Genomic DNA, 18,032 nt, shown 5'->3' on the forward strand with positions numbered 1-18,032 from the left:
AATACTTTCTGTACCCACTGTAAATGTAAGAAGTTTAGGTAGTCTTTGGTAAAAGAATTAGATACTGGTTCAAATTGTTGTCTTTTTTTGTGGAATATATATTTGGAATGCAAATCTTATCTTAAAGGAAAATTTGCTGAGAAGACATTTGCATGGAGACAACGAAAATAGACTGGATAAAAAAAAAAAAAAAAGGATGTTGCATTTTATTGTCTCAATGCAATTTTTTAATTGGTTTAAAAAGGGAAGTGAATGAGTGTGTTCTGCAGTTTTGGTTTTATCTTGAAAGGAACAGAGATATACATCTATAAATCTCAAGCGCGTTTTGAATCAACACAAGGATCACAATGCCAAGACCTCTTCTCGCTTTGATATTGGGTAAATTAACCTTTCAATATTTCAATATTAACATTTCATGATGATTTTTTTTATTATTATTTTTTATGTCATGTTAAAAGAGGGAACTGTATGTGTTGGTTTTGCCAAAATAATGTCAAAAGGCCAGTCTTGGCGAGTATTCACGTAAACACAGTCAGTTATGTTTTAAGTGAACATAAACAGTTGAGAAAGAAAACGTGTGCAACAGTAAAATGGATCTGTGCATCAGGTCTTAAAGTGACAGCAGATTATGAGATAATATTAAAAATATCTGGTTTTGCCTATGGTATCGATGTCAAAACTGTGGCCAAAACTTGTGGCTAACTTTGGAAAACCACTCGCCACAGTGGCTGGTGAGCAATAAAGTTAATGTCAAGCCCTGGAGACAACAGATGGTTGACAATAGATCCTTTAAGCGTCAGACTAATTGACTATTTTGGAGCTGAATCTTCATCACTTCAATGTAAAAAAAGGAAGAAGAAAATTTTAATTTTTTTTTTTTTTTTTTTAATTTAAAATTTAATTTAATATTGATATGAATTCATATACTTCATATACTGTATCGATATCAATTTTTTTTACAGGTGTTTTGTATTTTGAAGTTTACACTTCATTGCACTGTATTTTAGGGTTAATGGAAATGCCTGTAAAACTAATTGATTATGTGATGGGCAGAAAATTACCATTAAATTGTTTCAGGTAGTGATGTTTGGCATGGGTGTTTAGAAATATGTATATTGTGCTGAAGTTTCTTCTGAATTTAGTGTGTAAATCATGCTGTATATATTTTGGACGCATTGCAGTTGTTACATGTGAAATACTGCAGTCTGGACATTTTCTTTGTTAATAGAATGGGGTTTTAAAGCGTTAATAAATTGACACGTATCTTAATTTGGGAATTCAGAAGCAAAGCTTGCATCTTTCTATGATGATGCCACCGAGTGAGTCATTGCATCATTGTGAAACAAGTGATCCCTTGATCTTAGAAAATATATCTGTAGAACACTGATCAAGGAAATAGTCACTCCACCAAACATCATCAAAGTCTGACTCAAGTCTGACTTCAATGAGAGCATCAGAGCATAGTCAAATTTCTCACGAAGACCTATGTTTTCTGTCAAAAAAAAAAAAAAAAAAGGCATCAGAAAAAGGTCATTATGAAATTCCTTTGCCTTTCATGGAAGACCACATGGGCCCAACAATAAAGAATGTGCCATGCACCATCTCAGATACTTAGAAAAAAGATTTAAAAGAAATGAGAAATACTATAAGAACTAAGTAACCTTTCTGAATGATACAATTGCTCGAGGAGATGCTGAAAAGGTCCTAGCTGAAGAAATCGATAAACACCCTGTTTGACATATTCCCCACCACAGGGTTTATCATCCTCAAAAACCTGAGCACATGTTTACATTTACATTTATGCATTTGGCAGATGCTTTTATCCAAAGCAACTTACATTGCATTTCAAGGTACACATTTTATATTCTCAGTTCTTGCTTTCCCTGGGAATCGAACCCATGACTCCAAAAGTCACTACCAGGAAATGTAATCTTAGATCATATGGGCAAATCATGTGTGATATCCCACAAACGCGAACTGTCTTAGGTGAAAGTGCTTTTAAAGTTTTTGCACCTTTTTCCTGGTATATATTGCAGAATAGGCTAAAATTTGACTATTTACCGACAATGACACAATTTAAAATGAGGATAAAGAACTATTTGAGTACTAAATGCACATGTGCTGTTACTGAGTGCTGCTGGTGAATATGTTGAGATGATGTTTAAATTGCCAAAATGTCTTTTTCTGTTAAATGTTTGTATATGTATTTTTAAAATGGAACTATTATTCTGCCGTCTTGGCCAGGACTCCCTTGAAAAAGAGATTCTGAATCTCAATGGGATTATTTCCTGGTAAAATAAACTCTACTGTTTGAGCTACAGGAAAGTGATGAAAAATGTTTCATGAGTTTAATTCAAATTTCACATGGAAATTGCTTTCACATGCTTTCACATGGAAAGAGCACTCAATGTGAAATGGTGCATCATATCCGACAATTTCCAGTTCTGTGTATCTGTTAAGGAACGTCTCGGTTACGTATGTAACCCTCGTTTCCTGAGGAGGGAACGGAGACGTTACGTCATTGAATGACGAAATGGGAGTTTCGCGTAGAAGCCTATCATCTTCGAGTTCTTGCAAAATGAGCCAATGGCAAAACAATGCCATGGGTCTCGGGAATTTGCATGGCGCAACTCCGCTCCACCGCATGGGTATAAAAGGAGCAGCGCAGCAATCTCGCATTATGTTATGCTGAGGAGCCGAGACTGAACTCCCGGCTGTTCCAGCGGTAGAGTGGTTGTGGCAGGGGGACGTAACGGCTCCGTTCCCTCCTCAGGGAACAAGGGTTACATACGTAACCGAAATGTTCCCTTTCGTTCAGTCGAATGGGGGTCCCAATTCAATCATGCCACAGCTGCTGTCTTCCAGTGCCCTGCGCAAGTCTGAGCTCCCTGTCGTGAAACTAGCACGGACGAAGGGCTAGGCTTAACACAAGAATACCGAGGTACACTGGGTGGCATATCCCAGGTGGAATATGTAACACAGCGCCTACCTGTAGGGAGGACTTAGAATACACATATGACCTGCGTGCGGGATGCATATGGAAGCTCAGAGGTGTCCAGCCCACAGGGATTGCAGATTCACCACCTGATCCCTGAAGGGAGTGGTTGGAACCTTGGGCATGTATCCAGGCCGGGATCTCAAGATCACGTGAGAGTTAGCCGGCCTGAATTCCAGGCATGCTCCATCAACTGAAAATGCCTGCAGGTCCCCTACCCTCTTGATGGAGGCCAAAGCGACCAGGAGCGCTGTCTTCATTGAAGGAACTTAAGCTCCACTGATCACAATGGCTCAAAGGGAGCTCTCTGCAGGGCTGATAAGATCACTGCGAGGTCCCAAGAGGGTATAAGAGGAGAGCGAGAAGATTTTTTAGTCTCCTTGCCCCCCTCAGGAACCTGACGACCAGGTCATGCTGTCCCACCGTTTTCGACTCCACATGGTCGTGGTGCGCAGACATCGCGGCCACGTAAACCTTCAGGGTGGAAGGAGACAGCCTTCGTTCCAACCCTTCTTGGAGGAAGGAGAGCACGGACCCGATCGGGCATTTTCTGGGGGTCTTCTCGGCCAGAAGAACACCAGGTGACGAAGAGGTTCCACTTCAACGCATAGGCTTGCCTCGTGGACAGGGCCCTAGCGGAAGTGATGGTAGCCTCCACCTGAGGTGATAGGGTACTCAAACCTGCCGCATCCCATCCAGGACCCATACATGCAGGTTCCACAGATCGGGACGTGGGTGCCAGAGGGTGCCCCATCTCTGAGAAAGGAGGTCCTTCCTCAGAGTAATGGCCAGGGAGGGGCTATTGCGAGGAGCACCAGTTCTGAGAACCAAGTCCGGATGGGCCAATGAGGCGCAATGACGAAATCACTGACTGTTGGTAGAGTCGGGGAAATTGGACAGAAAAAAATGTCACTATCATACTGTACAAATACGTAGTTACTGTTTTGCTTTTCATGCAAAGTTTCCTAGAGGGATTTATTTCAAGAACACAAAACACATGGAAGAGTCCCTTTGGGAGTGGTGCTCCTGTGAGTTTTTTTTTTTTTTTTAGCTTATTCTGTGCTATCATTCTGAAGTCATCTGTTTTGTCATCACTGAGACATGTCGACTCGATTACTAACATAACCGGTTCCCTGAGATAAGGGAACGAGTATTGCATCTTCTAGACGCGATGGGGAATACTGAATACTGAATACTGACTATACTCAGAATACTGAAGCCTTCTTTAAAATAATGCAGTGCTACTGCACAGCCATAACAGTGCAGAGATTTCTCGCACGCTATTGGCTGATCAGTGGGAACTGCACGAACCTATGGCGGAGCGATGCAACTGCGCAAGCCAATCAGGGCACAGCCCGCCAATCTGAGCGCAGAGCCTGCCAGAAGGGGCGGGGCATCTGCCTATAAAAGCAGCTCATTTTGCCATATGATTCAGGTTAATCGACTGAAGCGACGAACGCCGAGTCGTGTACGTCATAGCACGGCCTTCTACGCAATACTCGCTCCCTTATCTCAGGGAACCGAGGTTATGTTAGTAACCGAGTTGTTCCTTTTCAAATGGTCAGTCATATTGTGTATGTTAGACGCGATGGGGAACCAATCCAATCATGCTGTGCTATGTTGTAAAATATCAACTTCACATCGTTTCTCTTGGTAGTATGAAAATAATCTTATTTAAACTATGATTAAAATATATACAGAAAGCGATCAAAGAACAATCCCTTTCCAATCGCCCAAGCTGTCAATCACACAGCACGAGTTTATCTGGACACTTGCCAAAACTCGTTATGAAATCAATGACGTTGTTACACTGCACAACGAAGCTCTTACTGTACTTACCTCATGTTTGCATTGTGAAATCATTAGTGAGAGTGCAGAAACTGCGTTGCAATGATAAGATCTTCATTCACGTGATCAACAGGCTGTCATCTGCTCAATGCTAGCTATTTCATATGCAAGCATGTCAGCCAATCACAGCAGTGGGCGTTTACACTGAAGTCTCACAGCAGCCAATCACAGCAGTGGGCGTTTACACTGAAGTCTCACAGCAGCTAATCACAGCAGTGGGCATTAACACTTAAGTCTCACAGCAGCCAATCACAGCAGTGGGCGTTTACACTGAAGTCTCACAGCAGCCAATCACAGCAGTGGGCGTTTACACTGAAGTCTCACAGCAGCCAATCACAGCAGTGGGCGTTTACACTGAAGTCTCACAGCAGCCAATCACAGCAGTGGGCGTTTACACTTAAGTCTCACAGCAGCCAATCACAGCAGTGGGCGTTTACACTGAAGTCTCACAGCAGCCAATCACAGCAGTGGGCGTTTACACTGAAGTCTCACAGCAGCCAATCACAGCAGTGGGCGTTTACACTGAAGTCTCACAGCAGCCAATCACAGCAGTGGGCTTTTACACTGAAGTTTCACAGCAGACACGCCCCTTTAAACAGAGTGTTCAAATTAGAGGCTAAAATCAGGCTAGGAAAAATGCCTTTTATTTATAAATTATTTAAAAAAATGATCTTACAAACATACTAACATTATAAGGGCACCCCAGGAAACATAAAATAATATAATAATCCATGTCATGGGACCTTTAAGTATTCTGAGAAAAGGAGTTTCCTCATTGCATCTAGCAGGCGCAATAAGACTGACTGTTCGAAAGGGAACTATCTGTCTGTTGGTTATTGCATTGAGTCAGTATGTGTTTTGTTGTTGTTGTTGTTTAATTCAAATTGTAAGTCTACAGTGTTTTGAAATGTCCCTGTTTTTCATCTCTACAGCCAGTGCTCTAACATCTGTAACTGGTAAGTAACAGACTTATTTAAAAGTCAGTTCTCATTTTAGTTATACAACATATGAACAATGACATTTTTGGCTAGTTTGCATGTTATAAGATGTCAGTTGTATCATAATGGAGTTTTTTTTTTTTTTTAGGAGATTATAGTATTCGACTGGTAAATGGTAATAACGACTGCTCTGGAAGAGTTGAGATCCTTTATGATGGCCAGTGGGGGACAGTGTGCGATGATAGCTGGGACATTAATGATGCTACTGTGGTGTGCAGACAGTTGAGATGTGGAAGAGCTAAAAGTGCACACGGAAGTGCTCATTTTGGCCAGGGAAGTGGTCAGATCTGGTTGGATGAATTGGGATGTACAGGACGTGAATCATCCCTCACACAGTGCTCACACACTCCGTTTGGAACACATAACTGCGCTCATTCTAAAGATGCAGGTGTTGTCTGTATAAAAGGTAAAATCATATTTGTTTTCCTCTAAAGTAGAAAACTAATGAAAACAATAGGGACTCCTAGCAATGCCAAACACATACAATACACAGATAGACCAGAGAATAAATGTTTAATCACATTGTACTTTAATTTTTAATGCCACCTGTCAGACACAATGTTAGTCAATGGGTCTGATTCATGCTGTGGGAGACTGGAGATCCATAATGATGGCCAGTGGGGAACCGTGTGCGATGATGACTGGGACTTGAAAGATGCTGCTGTGGTGTGCAGACAGTTAAAGTGTGGATCTGCCATCAGTGCACCCCATAATGCCGCCTTTGGTCAAGGCAGTGGATCAATCTGGCTGGATGATGTCAAATGCCTGGAAAGTGAGGGAAGCCTCACACAATGTTCACACAGTGGACTAGGAACACATAACTGTAATCATGGTGAAGATGCTAGTGTTGTTTGTTCAGGTAAGCTAAATCTTTAGAAACATTATTTTGGATGAAATTACACTTGTAACAAATTAACTATATTATCTAATTAAATATATTATCTTCCTGGCCAAGAAAGATTAACCTTTTCCAACTAAAGTAAATAAAGTACTAGCAGGGTAATAGCATAGGTATCGCTAGATCAAGATGTTTAAGTAACTTCGATATGTGGCAAACACAGAGACGATAAAGCATGGATTTACTGGTTTCATAAACGAAACTATGGTAGGCTACACACTAAACTAAACTAAGCAAAGATTGTATACACAATCAAGAAAGTGAAGAAAGAGAGAGAGAAGAAAGGAGAATGGCAAGATTACAATCAGTTAACCACAACCTACGAGAAACATCAGAGAATCAGGGTCACCTTAAAGGGGCACAATAACTTAGAAACGCATCTAAAGGCTGCGAACAGGTACTTGCATTGACTTTGGTTGCTGAAAAAGTCCAGATGCAGGAGATTCTTGAGATTCTTGATGATTTTGCCAGGAGTGCGCTGAAGCGTTCGTTTGGGTTCTTGGGGTCAGTAGCGGTTTTTGGCACGGGCGAACCGGGCAATCGCCCGGGGCGGCATTTTTGGGGGGCGGCGCCGCCGGCACGAGCAGAAAATAAAAATAAAATATCTGCGCCGCAAAGCGGTTTTCTATTATCTATCATTTCACTGTGTGGGGAATTGGCAAATTTGCGCCCCCTGCAGCTGCAGGAGCCCCTGCTTCCTGAGAAGATGTCGTGCACAGAAGCTGTTTGTTTGAGAAGGGGAAAGGGGAGGGGGCGCGGAGGCGCGGGCGCGGATGACAGTTCACCTCTGGGTCTCTCCCAAATGGAACGGACAAGGGGGGGGGAACAGGGGATCCATATAGTTATCTAAGTCAGTCACACCTCGACTTTCTTCCAAATAACGCACATTTCATATAAATACAGGCCTCTATATTTCCTGAACATTTTTGTTTTTCTGAATTGTCTGAATGGCTAATAAAAATAAGTAATACAAAACGATTACTTGGTCACCACCACCACCAAGGTGAATTGGTTTAGTCTTGACTTCTGGTCGTGACTCGTCGTGAGTGACAGTTGGTATGGGGGGGATCAGGGGAAATCTGTTGATTGTCGATGTCGAGTGCCAAATAAGAGATGGACAAGAAAGGTCAAAGCCATCAGGTGCCCAATTTAGAAACGAGCGAAAGATAAAGTATGCAACTATGTTTTCTCTGTATGATTACGGTATCCATGTCATGAATGAAGGGGCAATATTAATTGGTGGGTATAACTCTTATTTGTTAGCCTTTTTGCTACGATTCTTGCTATGCTTAACAATAATTCGGTTTTAACTCAAACACGAGATCTAATTTCACCATAATATTGTGCTTTGCAACAAAACTGTTACAAGTTCAGTTATTACACTGCAAAAAATGCTTTACTTACTTAGTATTTTTGTCTTGTTTCCAGTCCAAATATCAAACATTTCTTAAATAAAGATGCATAACGTTATTTTACTAAAGTAGTAAAATGACATAAGATATTAAGTCTTGTTTTCTGGGGAAATAAATAGAAGGGGGAAGGGGGTCTCGCCCAGGGTGTAATTCAGTGTAGAACCGCCACTGCTTGGGGTGGTCCACGTTGAATCCAAAGAAGTTAACTTGATGATGAAGTTGCCGGAAGGAGACAGGAGAATGTTGTCTCAAAGAGACTGAGCAAAGATCTGACCTAATTAGACACTCTTAAAGGTCCTATCAGTTCACACTCATTTGGTGAGGTGAACAATCAAAGATGACTGGGAGAAAGTCTTTGTTCATCTTATCCCCATTTGCATGTTCATGCTGGCATGTAGAATTTGTGCAGTCTTTACACAAAAGTATGGTACAAATATTTATGATACAATTTATCAAAACATGTTGTACACCATTGATTATAAAATCGAAAGGGGATTATTTTGATACTAAGAAAGGGGATTTGAAGACATTAAAGCAGTGATACGTCATCTTTGGATATCAACATTTGAAGTTACTCTAACATAACTAAAGAATCATAACTAGTCATAACTAATAAAACATAGGGACATGCATAAAACACAGGAGAAATACTATAAACATTTGGGAAAGTTTTGTGGGTAAGAATGGAGTAAATGTCCTTTGTGTATTGAGTTTAGAGATATGAGAGATATGAGTTTATCTCTATAGTCTTTAACCAAATGGCTAGTGCCGTCTGGACTCTCGTGCTTTGAGGGTGGCAGACCCAGTCTCTTGCTGAGATCGTTCAGTGGAGCCGAGGTGATAACAGCCTTTGAAGAGAACTGGTTTGAGGGCCGATGACAACAGGGGAGAGGGGGAAGGTTTCATGAGGCCTAGAGCATTTTGGATTAAGTCCATTCGTTACACATTGTTAAACATTTTAGCGTGAAATTACAGTATAGTCAAGGTTAGTGCGGCATGAATAGATAATGAGTTGTTTCTATTTGGTTAATGCTTATATAAAACTAAAACTAAATCTTCATAATCATGCTGAGAATAGTTTGACTAAACTATTTTATATTTCATATTTTTATTTGTCAAATTCAAATTGGCTAGAACAGAAATTTGAATATGAATGCAGAGGCTCCGAGATCCCACGCAAATGAAACACTAATCACCATTATGGTGACTTCAAAACAATTGCAGTGGTAAAGAATTACATTTATTACAGTGGCATGATTAAAGACAACATTATAATGTGAAACCACTGTAAAACGAGCAGTACGTCAGAATCATTCTGCTGTTGATTCACAGTCATTTGTAAGAAAATGACCCAGCATTTCACAGTACATTTCTGACTACAGTCCATCCATCTATCCATCCATCCATCTTCTTCCGCTTATCCGGGGCTGAGTCACGGGGGCAGCAGTCTAAGCAGGGATGCCCAGACTTCCCTCTCCCTAGACACGTCCTCCAGCTCTTCCGGGGGGACTCCGAGGCGTTCCCAGGCCAGCCGGGAGACATAGTCCCTCCAGCATGTCCTAGGTCTTCCCCGGCGTCCAGGAGGCATCCGGAAAAGATGCCCGAGCCACCTCAGCTGACCCCTCTCGATGTGGAGGAGCAGCGGCTCTACTCCCGAGTGTCCAAGACATATGGCCGGAGGTCATATGAAACAACCACAAAGTCGATCATCGACACCTAGGGTGTCCTGGTGCCATGTGCACTGATGGACACCCTTATGCTTGAACATGGTGTTCGTTATGGACAAGCTGTAACTAGCACAGAAGTCCAATAACAGAACACCACTCGGGTTCAGATCAGGGGGGCCGTTCCTCCCAATCATGCCCCTCCAGGTGTCACTGTTGCTGCCCATGTGGGCGTTGAAGTCCCCCAGTAGAACGACGGAGTCCCCAGTCGGAGCACTTTCCAGCACCCCTCCCAGAGACTCCAAGAAGGCCGGGTACTCTGCATTGCCGTTTGGCCCATAGGCACACACGACAGTGAGAGACCTATACCCGACCCAAAGGCGCAGGGAAGCGACCCTCTCGTTCACTGGGGTGAACTCCAATAAGCAAACCCACAACAGCCCACCGCCTCTCACCATGGGCAACTCCAGAGTGGTGAAGAGTCCATCCTCTCTCGAGGAGTGTGGTTCCAGAGCCCAAGCCGTGCATAGAGGTGATCCCAACTATCTCTAGTCGGAACCTCTGAACCTCACGCACAACCTCAGGCTCCTTCCCCACCAGAGAGGTGACGTTCCACGTCCCTAGAGCTAGATTCCGCATCCAGGGATCGGGTTGTCGAGGCCTCCGCCTTCAACTGCCGCCCGATCCACTTTGCACCGGCCCCTTACGGTCCCTCCTGCAGGTGGTGAGCCCACGGGAGGGCGGCCCCACATCACTCCTTCGGGCTGAGCCCGGCCGGACCCCATGGGGGGAGGCCCGACCACCAGGCGCTCGCATACGAGCCCCAACCCCGGGACTGGCTCTAGGGTGGGGCCCCGGCGACGTCACGGTCCTCAAATTTATAGGCATCATAAGGGTTTTTGAACCGCTCTTAGTCTGACCCGTCACCTAGGACGTGTTTGCCTTGGGAGACCCTACCAGGGGCATATAGCCCCAGACAAAATAGCTCCTAGGGTCGTTCGGGTACTCAAACCCCTCCACCACGGTAAGGTGGCAGTTCAAGGAGGGGTCTGACTATAGTCATTTATTGTAAAACAATACTTTTTAATCATGTGAATTCATGGCAAATTTTTACAACGTACACTAAACCTTTAAAGTTGATTAATTTAATTTATTATTTATATCACATTGTCTTATTTCTTTTGCAGGTGAGCTGCAGATGCCCACACTTTCCCTGACCTCCACACATTCAGTTGTGTTTCGTGGAGAAAATATCCATTTCAGATGCACAACACCTAAACCAAGGTGTAATGTTAATGCTGAATTCCAGCTCTTCATAAACGGACCATCTATATCCTCCCAGAAACATGTATCTAGTGTGACTTTCAACATTGTTAATGTAGACGTTTCACATCAGGGCAACTACAGCTGTCAGTACTCATACCAAAACAACACTATCGAGTCACCTTGGAGCAACATTGTTAACATCACTGTGGGTGAGTACGTTCAGTCTTGTCCCGCTGCCCACATCATAGATTAAATGCTTTAGTTGAATAAAATTGAGTTCACTCATGAATTAATGCCTTTCCTGCATTTTGAAAAAGTTTAATTTGGGTCATAACGATGCCGTTCTTTATTTGTCTAAGGCTTCCTGAATTTGTTTATACCCGAGCCCCTCTACTTCTGATTCTATAACCATATTAATGTATTCTAATTGTCTTCTAGTGGACTTGCAGCAGCCCAGCATTTCCCACAGTGATCCTGATGGATGGTTTGACGTGGGGCCTCAGGGGCCGGTGATCACCAGGGGCCACAGTTTCACTATCATCTGTTCCACTGAATCTCATTATCCTGGAGGCTCCTTCTACTTGTTTAGGGAACCGGATATCGCCAGGAGTCAATCAGCTGTCAATAACTCTGCCTCCTTCTCCTTTCCTGAGGCAGATTATTCACATGAGGGAAACTACAGTTGTGTTTATGAAGTCAGTGTGTCCTCTCGCATCTTCCGTTCATCTGCCTCTGAACTGCTGGTCATCACTATCACAGGTATTGATGTATAAATTTAAAACAAGCTGGACTGCTGGTGATGAAAGTTTAACTCAAACATGTGTCTCTCTCAGCCTCCCTGCTTCCTGTCATTATTGTTGTGGTGTCAGCTGTACTGCTTTTATTGTCTGCCCTCATAATCATCCTCCTGGTGAAAAGAAGACAAATGGAAACTCATATGAAGTGCTCCTTTAGTAAAAGGTAACAGAGTTTGCATTTTATAAAAGTCAGACAATGTCTTTTAAAACTCTTTCTTTCATTGTCTTCCAGTCTTACTGTCTTTTCTTACTCTATATAACAACTTCCTCTAATTTTGTCCCTTCATCTCTATGCAATGTCACTTAGGTCCAGTGAATTCATATGCAGGTGCATCCAGTGACAAGAAAAATGAAGATGATGAGGATGATTATGAAAACCTGGAATTGAATGATTAAAAACGTGGTCAATGTGATCTTTACAGGGACTAAAAGTGTGGTAGAAAAATCTGATGATAACATTTATGAAAGCTGTTGTGATGTATACTAATTGAACCCAAAATACTACACTTAATGGGGCTCCAAAACAGATTAAATGCAGTATGGCCTTGATAGGGATCATGGATTGAGAAATCAAATTTCCCTTGATCTTTAGATATATAGGGTACAACGGGGCTATGAACATGTAAAATGTAAAAATGTATTTTGCACTACTTTCATAGTGTATGATTGCAGAAAAAAATATAAGTTTGTATTGAACATTGATAGAGCAACAGATTTTGTGTGAAAATAAATCGTAAAAGTGGTTTATTTTGTTTAAAAATCATATAAGTGTATGTATGAGGTGGCGAGGAGGGTCTTTTACCCCACAGACATGGGGTTAAACCAGCACGGGGCAAAAGACACACAGTATTGATACAAATACTTCAGCTAAAATAGTATATTTTTAATAATGTCTAAATTAACACTTGTTCAAAACAATCACTTTAGCAAAGTTTGCACTATTTACGGTTTATTTTGATTTTGGTTTATTTTGTTCAATAAATATAAGGTCATTACAATATTTAAAAGTATATATTAAAAATTAAGAAACAAAATGATTTAAAAAATTAAAAACTGTTACTTTAATTAGCTTGAACAAATCTGAAAATCATTAACAAGACATTTGTCTCAAAATATATTCAATAATTCTAGCAACTCCCATTTGTTGATCAAATCTACAACATTTTAAAAACATTCAATTTTAGATCAAATTAGCACTGCTGTTCACGATCACGTCAATGATCAGCCAAATCTTGAAACTTGAAAAGCAGATGTTTTGGAAAGTGCTGCGGCAAGTTTTTGTGCCATCTAGTGGTTTAGAGGAAAATAAACCCTTTGAGCCTTTAGCCCCGTTGTACCCTACATTGAACTCTTTCCCCACCAGCATTTAAAAAAAAAAAATAATAATAATAATAATTGTCCTCCAGCATTTTTAATCATTTTCACAAAAATGTCATGTTCTTTTTGTATGAATGTCTAAACAAGCAATATATCAAAAGAAAGAAGCTGTCTGGAAGTACTTAAACCTGTCTTATTCTAGCTTAATGCATTATTTTTTATCAACACTTTTATGTGGGTAAGTTTCATAAAAAGCAACATTTTGAACAAAAAGCTGAGAAAATATGTGGTATTTCACACATTCTATGCATTTCTGTTTTGTCAGTCATTCTATTGTCAACATTTCTAATAATTTTTTCCACTCTGTCCCCTGTATTAAAGTGCCCCTATTATGCTATTTTAAAGTCTCCTAATTTTGTTGTGCATTAATTAGAGTAACAATGTTTAATGAATTCTCTTTGATAACAACAGAAAAAGTTGAAATGGTCATTTATTAGGTTGTTCAGCTTTAAGAAAAGTCTACCTATAATGCTAGTGGGCAAGAGCGTGCAGAGAGAAAAAAGAGAAGAGAAATGTGATTGATTCCAAATTTATTGATCAAATTTAAGAATTTTAAATGAAAAATGAAGCATATATTTAAAATGATTAGGGGAAAATGGCGTTTATAAAGGTTAAATATCATGAATATGTAGATTTAAATATATCAAAGCTGACTGAACATTGCTTCAGAATAAATTATATTTACAACACAAAAAAAAAATCGAATTTTTTTCCGGATAAGCAAATGTTTTACTCGGACAAGTGAATGACTGATTTACTTCTCCTAGGACAAGCACATGAAAGGCTTAATGTCGAGCTCTGAATAAGACTTCCGTTCATCTTCGAAGCGCAAACATGTTTTAATGAAACCTGACAGATTTCTGTCCCTCCATTGAAAGTTAATTCACTCGAATCCTTGACAAGCTCATAAAGGGATGGTGAAAGTAATCCATATGAGGTGAGCGGCTTAATGCTAAAGTTTGGCCAACGCAAGCTCAGGTTTCATGAATACCTTCATTTGTGTCTTGAAGATTAATGTAAGTCATATGGGTTTGGAACTACATGAGAGTAATTGATGACTGAAGACATATTTTTTGGTGAACTATTCCTTTAACAGGATTTTTCTTTTTTGTTGGTTTTTAAAAGGTCACATTAATTTTGTATTGAGTCTTTTTCAGCCATTTAAATACCTTTTTATCCTGGTCAAAGAGTCTTGTTTATAAAAAATAAAATAAAAATAAAAAGATTGTTATACTTCAAGAGAGTTCAGTGTCAAAGTCTACATAAAGTATCCATAATTGAAGAAATGAATTGAAGAATATAAAATGTCTTCTTACATCGGTGAGTGACTGCATGTCTATAAAGCGCAATAACGGTGGAAATGTATGTTTGTTTGTGTTACTGTAACGTTAGTCGAGACTTGAATCAATTCGAGATCATGATCAACTGCAGTGAATAGTGACAACTTGCCCCGGTGTGTCCTGCACAGCTGTGTTGAGAAGGTGATACAACAGGAAGTCGTGCACCGCTTAATACAAGCAAAACATCAAGACAGTTCAACATCAGAACTCTATGTATAAATGAATTTAACACGGGTACGTAATATATGTAGTGACGTATTGATGTTGAAAATAACGTGACATTTGAAACAAAAACTAGCAAAAGTTCTTCAAACACCTTAAGCGCGCTATTGCATACACATATCAGGACTCTCAAAATTGCGAAACATTTTTATATCTATTAAAACAGAAATAAGTGCTAATAATAACTGACCGTCATAAACAGCACGAGCCCACCGAAATAAAAACACGACACGCGCATGCGCGTCCTCGCTACTTTCCAGTTTCCACCAATCACATCTCTTGATTCAACACGTCTTGAATGCGACGAGTCTTGAGACGAGAAACGTGATTGGTGGAAAGTTGCTATTGAATCCCGCAGTCCGTTTTAACAATAGGCTTGTTTGAGATGAGCAAAATCTGCGCAGAACCGATCACCGGTGATCAGCGCGAGATGCATGCCGGTTAGAAATGTGTCCGAGTGCGTCCGCCTTGCTCTGATGTCATGCTGACGTATGTCAAAAATCTCTCGCGAGCGCAAGGCGCACGTGTCGGATTCTGCAGTCGAGCGCAGTTGCTCTCCACCGACTGCGCTGATCAAAAGCACGATGGGAAACGACTTGCTGACGACACAGCTTAATGCTCATTGGTTTAAACAACTGTGATGTATTGTTCTCTTTTAAAATGTTTTGATTTTAAAACTCTAATATCATGTTTTATGTGTATATGTTATGTGTGAATATTCCCAAACTATCTGACAGTGCGATCTCTTTGGGTTATGCAATTTAATTTTTATAAAATAAATAAAATAAATAAAAACACATATGTCTGTAAAGAAAAAAAATATTGATAAACATGTATTTGGTATGGAATTAAATAACAAGTACTTTGGGTGTCTTGTTCATTTAATTTTTTTTCATATAAAAGCAACAGAACTTGAATTACATCCAGTTTATTAGCAACACTGTGCACGAGCGTGAATCCCGCGATATCCATCTTTGATCTCACAGTTTTGTCGTAAAAATATACATATTTAAAACTTTATAAACGAAAATAACTGGCTTCCGGTGGCGGTCGGCGCGCGTTCATGGAGATGAATGACGTCGTGACGTAGAGCGAACGTAGAGTTTTGTTTTGCTCTGCTCTCTGGCTGCGCTGTCACGCTCGGTCTACGTCACGACGCTTCCTGCGTTACGTCCTACGTCATATGCCAGCAACCATCTCCATGAACGCGCACCGACCGCCACCGGAAGCCAGTTATTTTAGTTTATAAAGTTTTAAATATGTATATTTTTACGACAAAACCGCACGGATTACCCTCAGAAGGCCTTCGTTTATCCCCCTGGAGCCGGATGGATTATTTTTGTGAAGGATGCATGCACATTTTGCGACTTGAATCAGCTGGACCCCATTGCTTCACATTATAACCATTGAAAGATCTAAGACATTTTCTAAAATAACTGAAAATGTGTTCGTCTGAAAAAAGATTGACATATACATCTCGAACGGCTTGAGGGTGAGTAAATCATGGCTTAAATATCATTTTTGGGTGAACTATCCCTTTAAAACACTTTTGCGTCTTGAACTAGTCTACTTTCTTACCTGGTTTAGAAACAAGGATAAGTGAAAGTATAGGCTACATAAGGTTGCGTTCGTAAATTAAATGTGCTGAAAAGGTGAAAATCGCCTTTCAAGTGTAAGAAGAAGAAAAAATAACTTTTTTGTTTAAGTGTGATTGATGGACTAAATCAATTTTATTTTTTGGTATCTTATGTGTATATACGAATACAGCGTAGCCACCAATAATTGAAATAAGCTCTGTTAAGAAAGAAACAAATTTCGATAAGAAACAAAGTGTCATCTTTCAAATTCTGGCCATTTTATCACGAAATTAAAAAATTATATATATATATATTGCTCTCTGATGTGGCGCGACAGATCACTGTATAGACGCCAGTTCAAGCGTGTTCACGATCATCTTTTCCTCTTCACTAGTTACAGAATAAACATGAATGAATGAAGGTATGTTGAAAGATACGAACCAACTTACTGAAATGTATCTCGTGTAATTGCTCAATCAGTGTTTAAACCGCAGACGTCAATAAAATATCTTGTAAACAATACCGTACCTCACACAGCTCATCCAATACAAGTCAATGGAGTTGGACAAAAACTACGATAAAACCTGTTGGAAAGCATCTTTTGCAGCGATTTTTGTGTGAGCATATCAGTGAACACCCCTGACCACTCGGTGAGTTTCACGTCTTTGTAATCTAAAGTTTAATGCGTTTTATGAAGGATTGTTCCAGTGCCCATAGGCTGCCATTGTGTAGGTGGGGGGAAAGCGAAATAAACCTAAAATTCTCGGGACAGCAGCATGTGTCCAAATTTTAATCTCAACCATTCTATTTCATCAGAAACGATCTGTAAACAGGGCTTTAAGTGTAAAATACCAAACTTGTCCTTTAAGTTAATGCAAAACCTGCAACTGAACTTAGACTAATATGGGCTCTGTTGTTAACCTTTAATATTATAGTAATGTGCAAGTAAGGGCCCCCTATATAGTTTACAGCATAAACAGAGATCAGAAACTTTTAATTATAATTTAATTCATTTAAAGACAGAGACACAATCAGTAAACTACTGTTTAATAAAAATAAAAACAGCGTTTTCTCACCCCTCCTGTACCGAACCGAACCAAACCAAACCAAACCGTGACTTCAAAACCGAGGTATGTACCGAACCCTCAGTTTTGTGTACCGTTACACCCCTACCTAGCTATTGATAGTACCCGGCACTGTTGCCTAGCAACGTTCATCCTGGAATATCACAGAGAGGCACAAAATCCTTCTCCAGAACATTTTCATTCCCTGTTCCTGACTGGTGGAACGAGCTCCCACCTTCATCTGGAAAGCAGAATCCCTGACAATATTCAAAAGACAACTACAAACTCTTTTGATAAGCGCCTAACCTCATCATACAAAAACTATGCTTTCACCTCTAATCCCTCAATAGCTTATGCTACTCTAAGCAATGTCTGAAACTTTGTATTTTAAGCACTTCTTGTGTTTATTTGCCTCCAGGGTTTGAAATTAACACCCGCCAAATGATGGTTTATTAACAAAGTTTGGGAGGAGCACGTTCAGATAATTAACATAGTTAACACGGGTGGAGAGCATTCAATTAATCAACGATAAGAGGTATACAGTGAGGAAAATAAGTATTTGAACACCCTGCTA

General features: G+C 40.4%; 2 protein-coding genes across 2 annotated transcripts; both read left to right on the plus strand.

Annotated features, from left to right (window-relative positions):
- Positions 1 to 319: 319 nt before the first annotated feature.
- On the plus strand, positions 320 to 9,030 carry LOC311090433 (scavenger receptor cysteine-rich domain-containing protein DMBT1-like; the record flags this gene model as incomplete). The annotated part of the gene is made up of 5 exons (XM_084125690.1): positions 320 to 378; positions 5,776 to 5,799; positions 5,930 to 6,247; positions 6,395 to 6,700; positions 8,918 to 9,030. Exons 1-5 carry the CDS (start codon positions 348 to 350, stop codon positions 9,028 to 9,030), a joined length of 792 nt encoding a protein of 263 aa, XP_083981816.1. The 5' UTR covers positions 320 to 347.
- A 1,978-nt stretch (positions 9,031 to 11,008) lies between these two features.
- On the plus strand, positions 11,009 to 13,570 carry LOC311091624 (immunoglobulin superfamily member 1-like). The gene is made up of 4 exons (XM_084127625.1): positions 11,009 to 11,290; positions 11,520 to 11,840; positions 11,915 to 12,041; positions 12,186 to 13,570. The coding sequence occupies exons 1-4, from the start codon at positions 11,014 to 11,016 to the stop codon at positions 12,217 to 12,219; spliced, it is 759 nt and encodes a 252-aa protein (XP_083983751.1). The 5' UTR covers positions 11,009 to 11,013; the 3' UTR covers positions 12,220 to 13,570.
- The last annotated feature ends 4,462 nt before the right edge of the window (positions 13,571 to 18,032 follow it).

The sequence above is a fragment of the Abramis brama genome, assembly GCF_963993115.1.
Source record: "Abramis brama genome assembly, chromosome: 10".
NCBI lineage: Eukaryota > Metazoa > Chordata > Actinopteri > Cypriniformes > Leuciscidae > Abramis > Abramis brama.

Bases quoted from the DNA above. Each gene is read 5' to 3' on its own strand.
- LOC311091624 (XM_084127625.1), top strand. From the start codon at position 11,014: ATGCCCACACTTTCCCTGACCTCCACACATTCAGTTGTGTTTCGTGGA. The intron at 11,291-11,519 runs GTGAGTACGTTC...ATTGTCTTCTAG, and splicing joins CATTGTTAACATCACTGTGG to TGGACTTGCAGCAGCCCAGC. The intron at 12,042-12,185 runs GTAACAGAGTTT...AATGTCACTTAG, and splicing joins AAGTGCTCCTTTAGTAAAAG to GTCCAGTGAATTCATATGCA.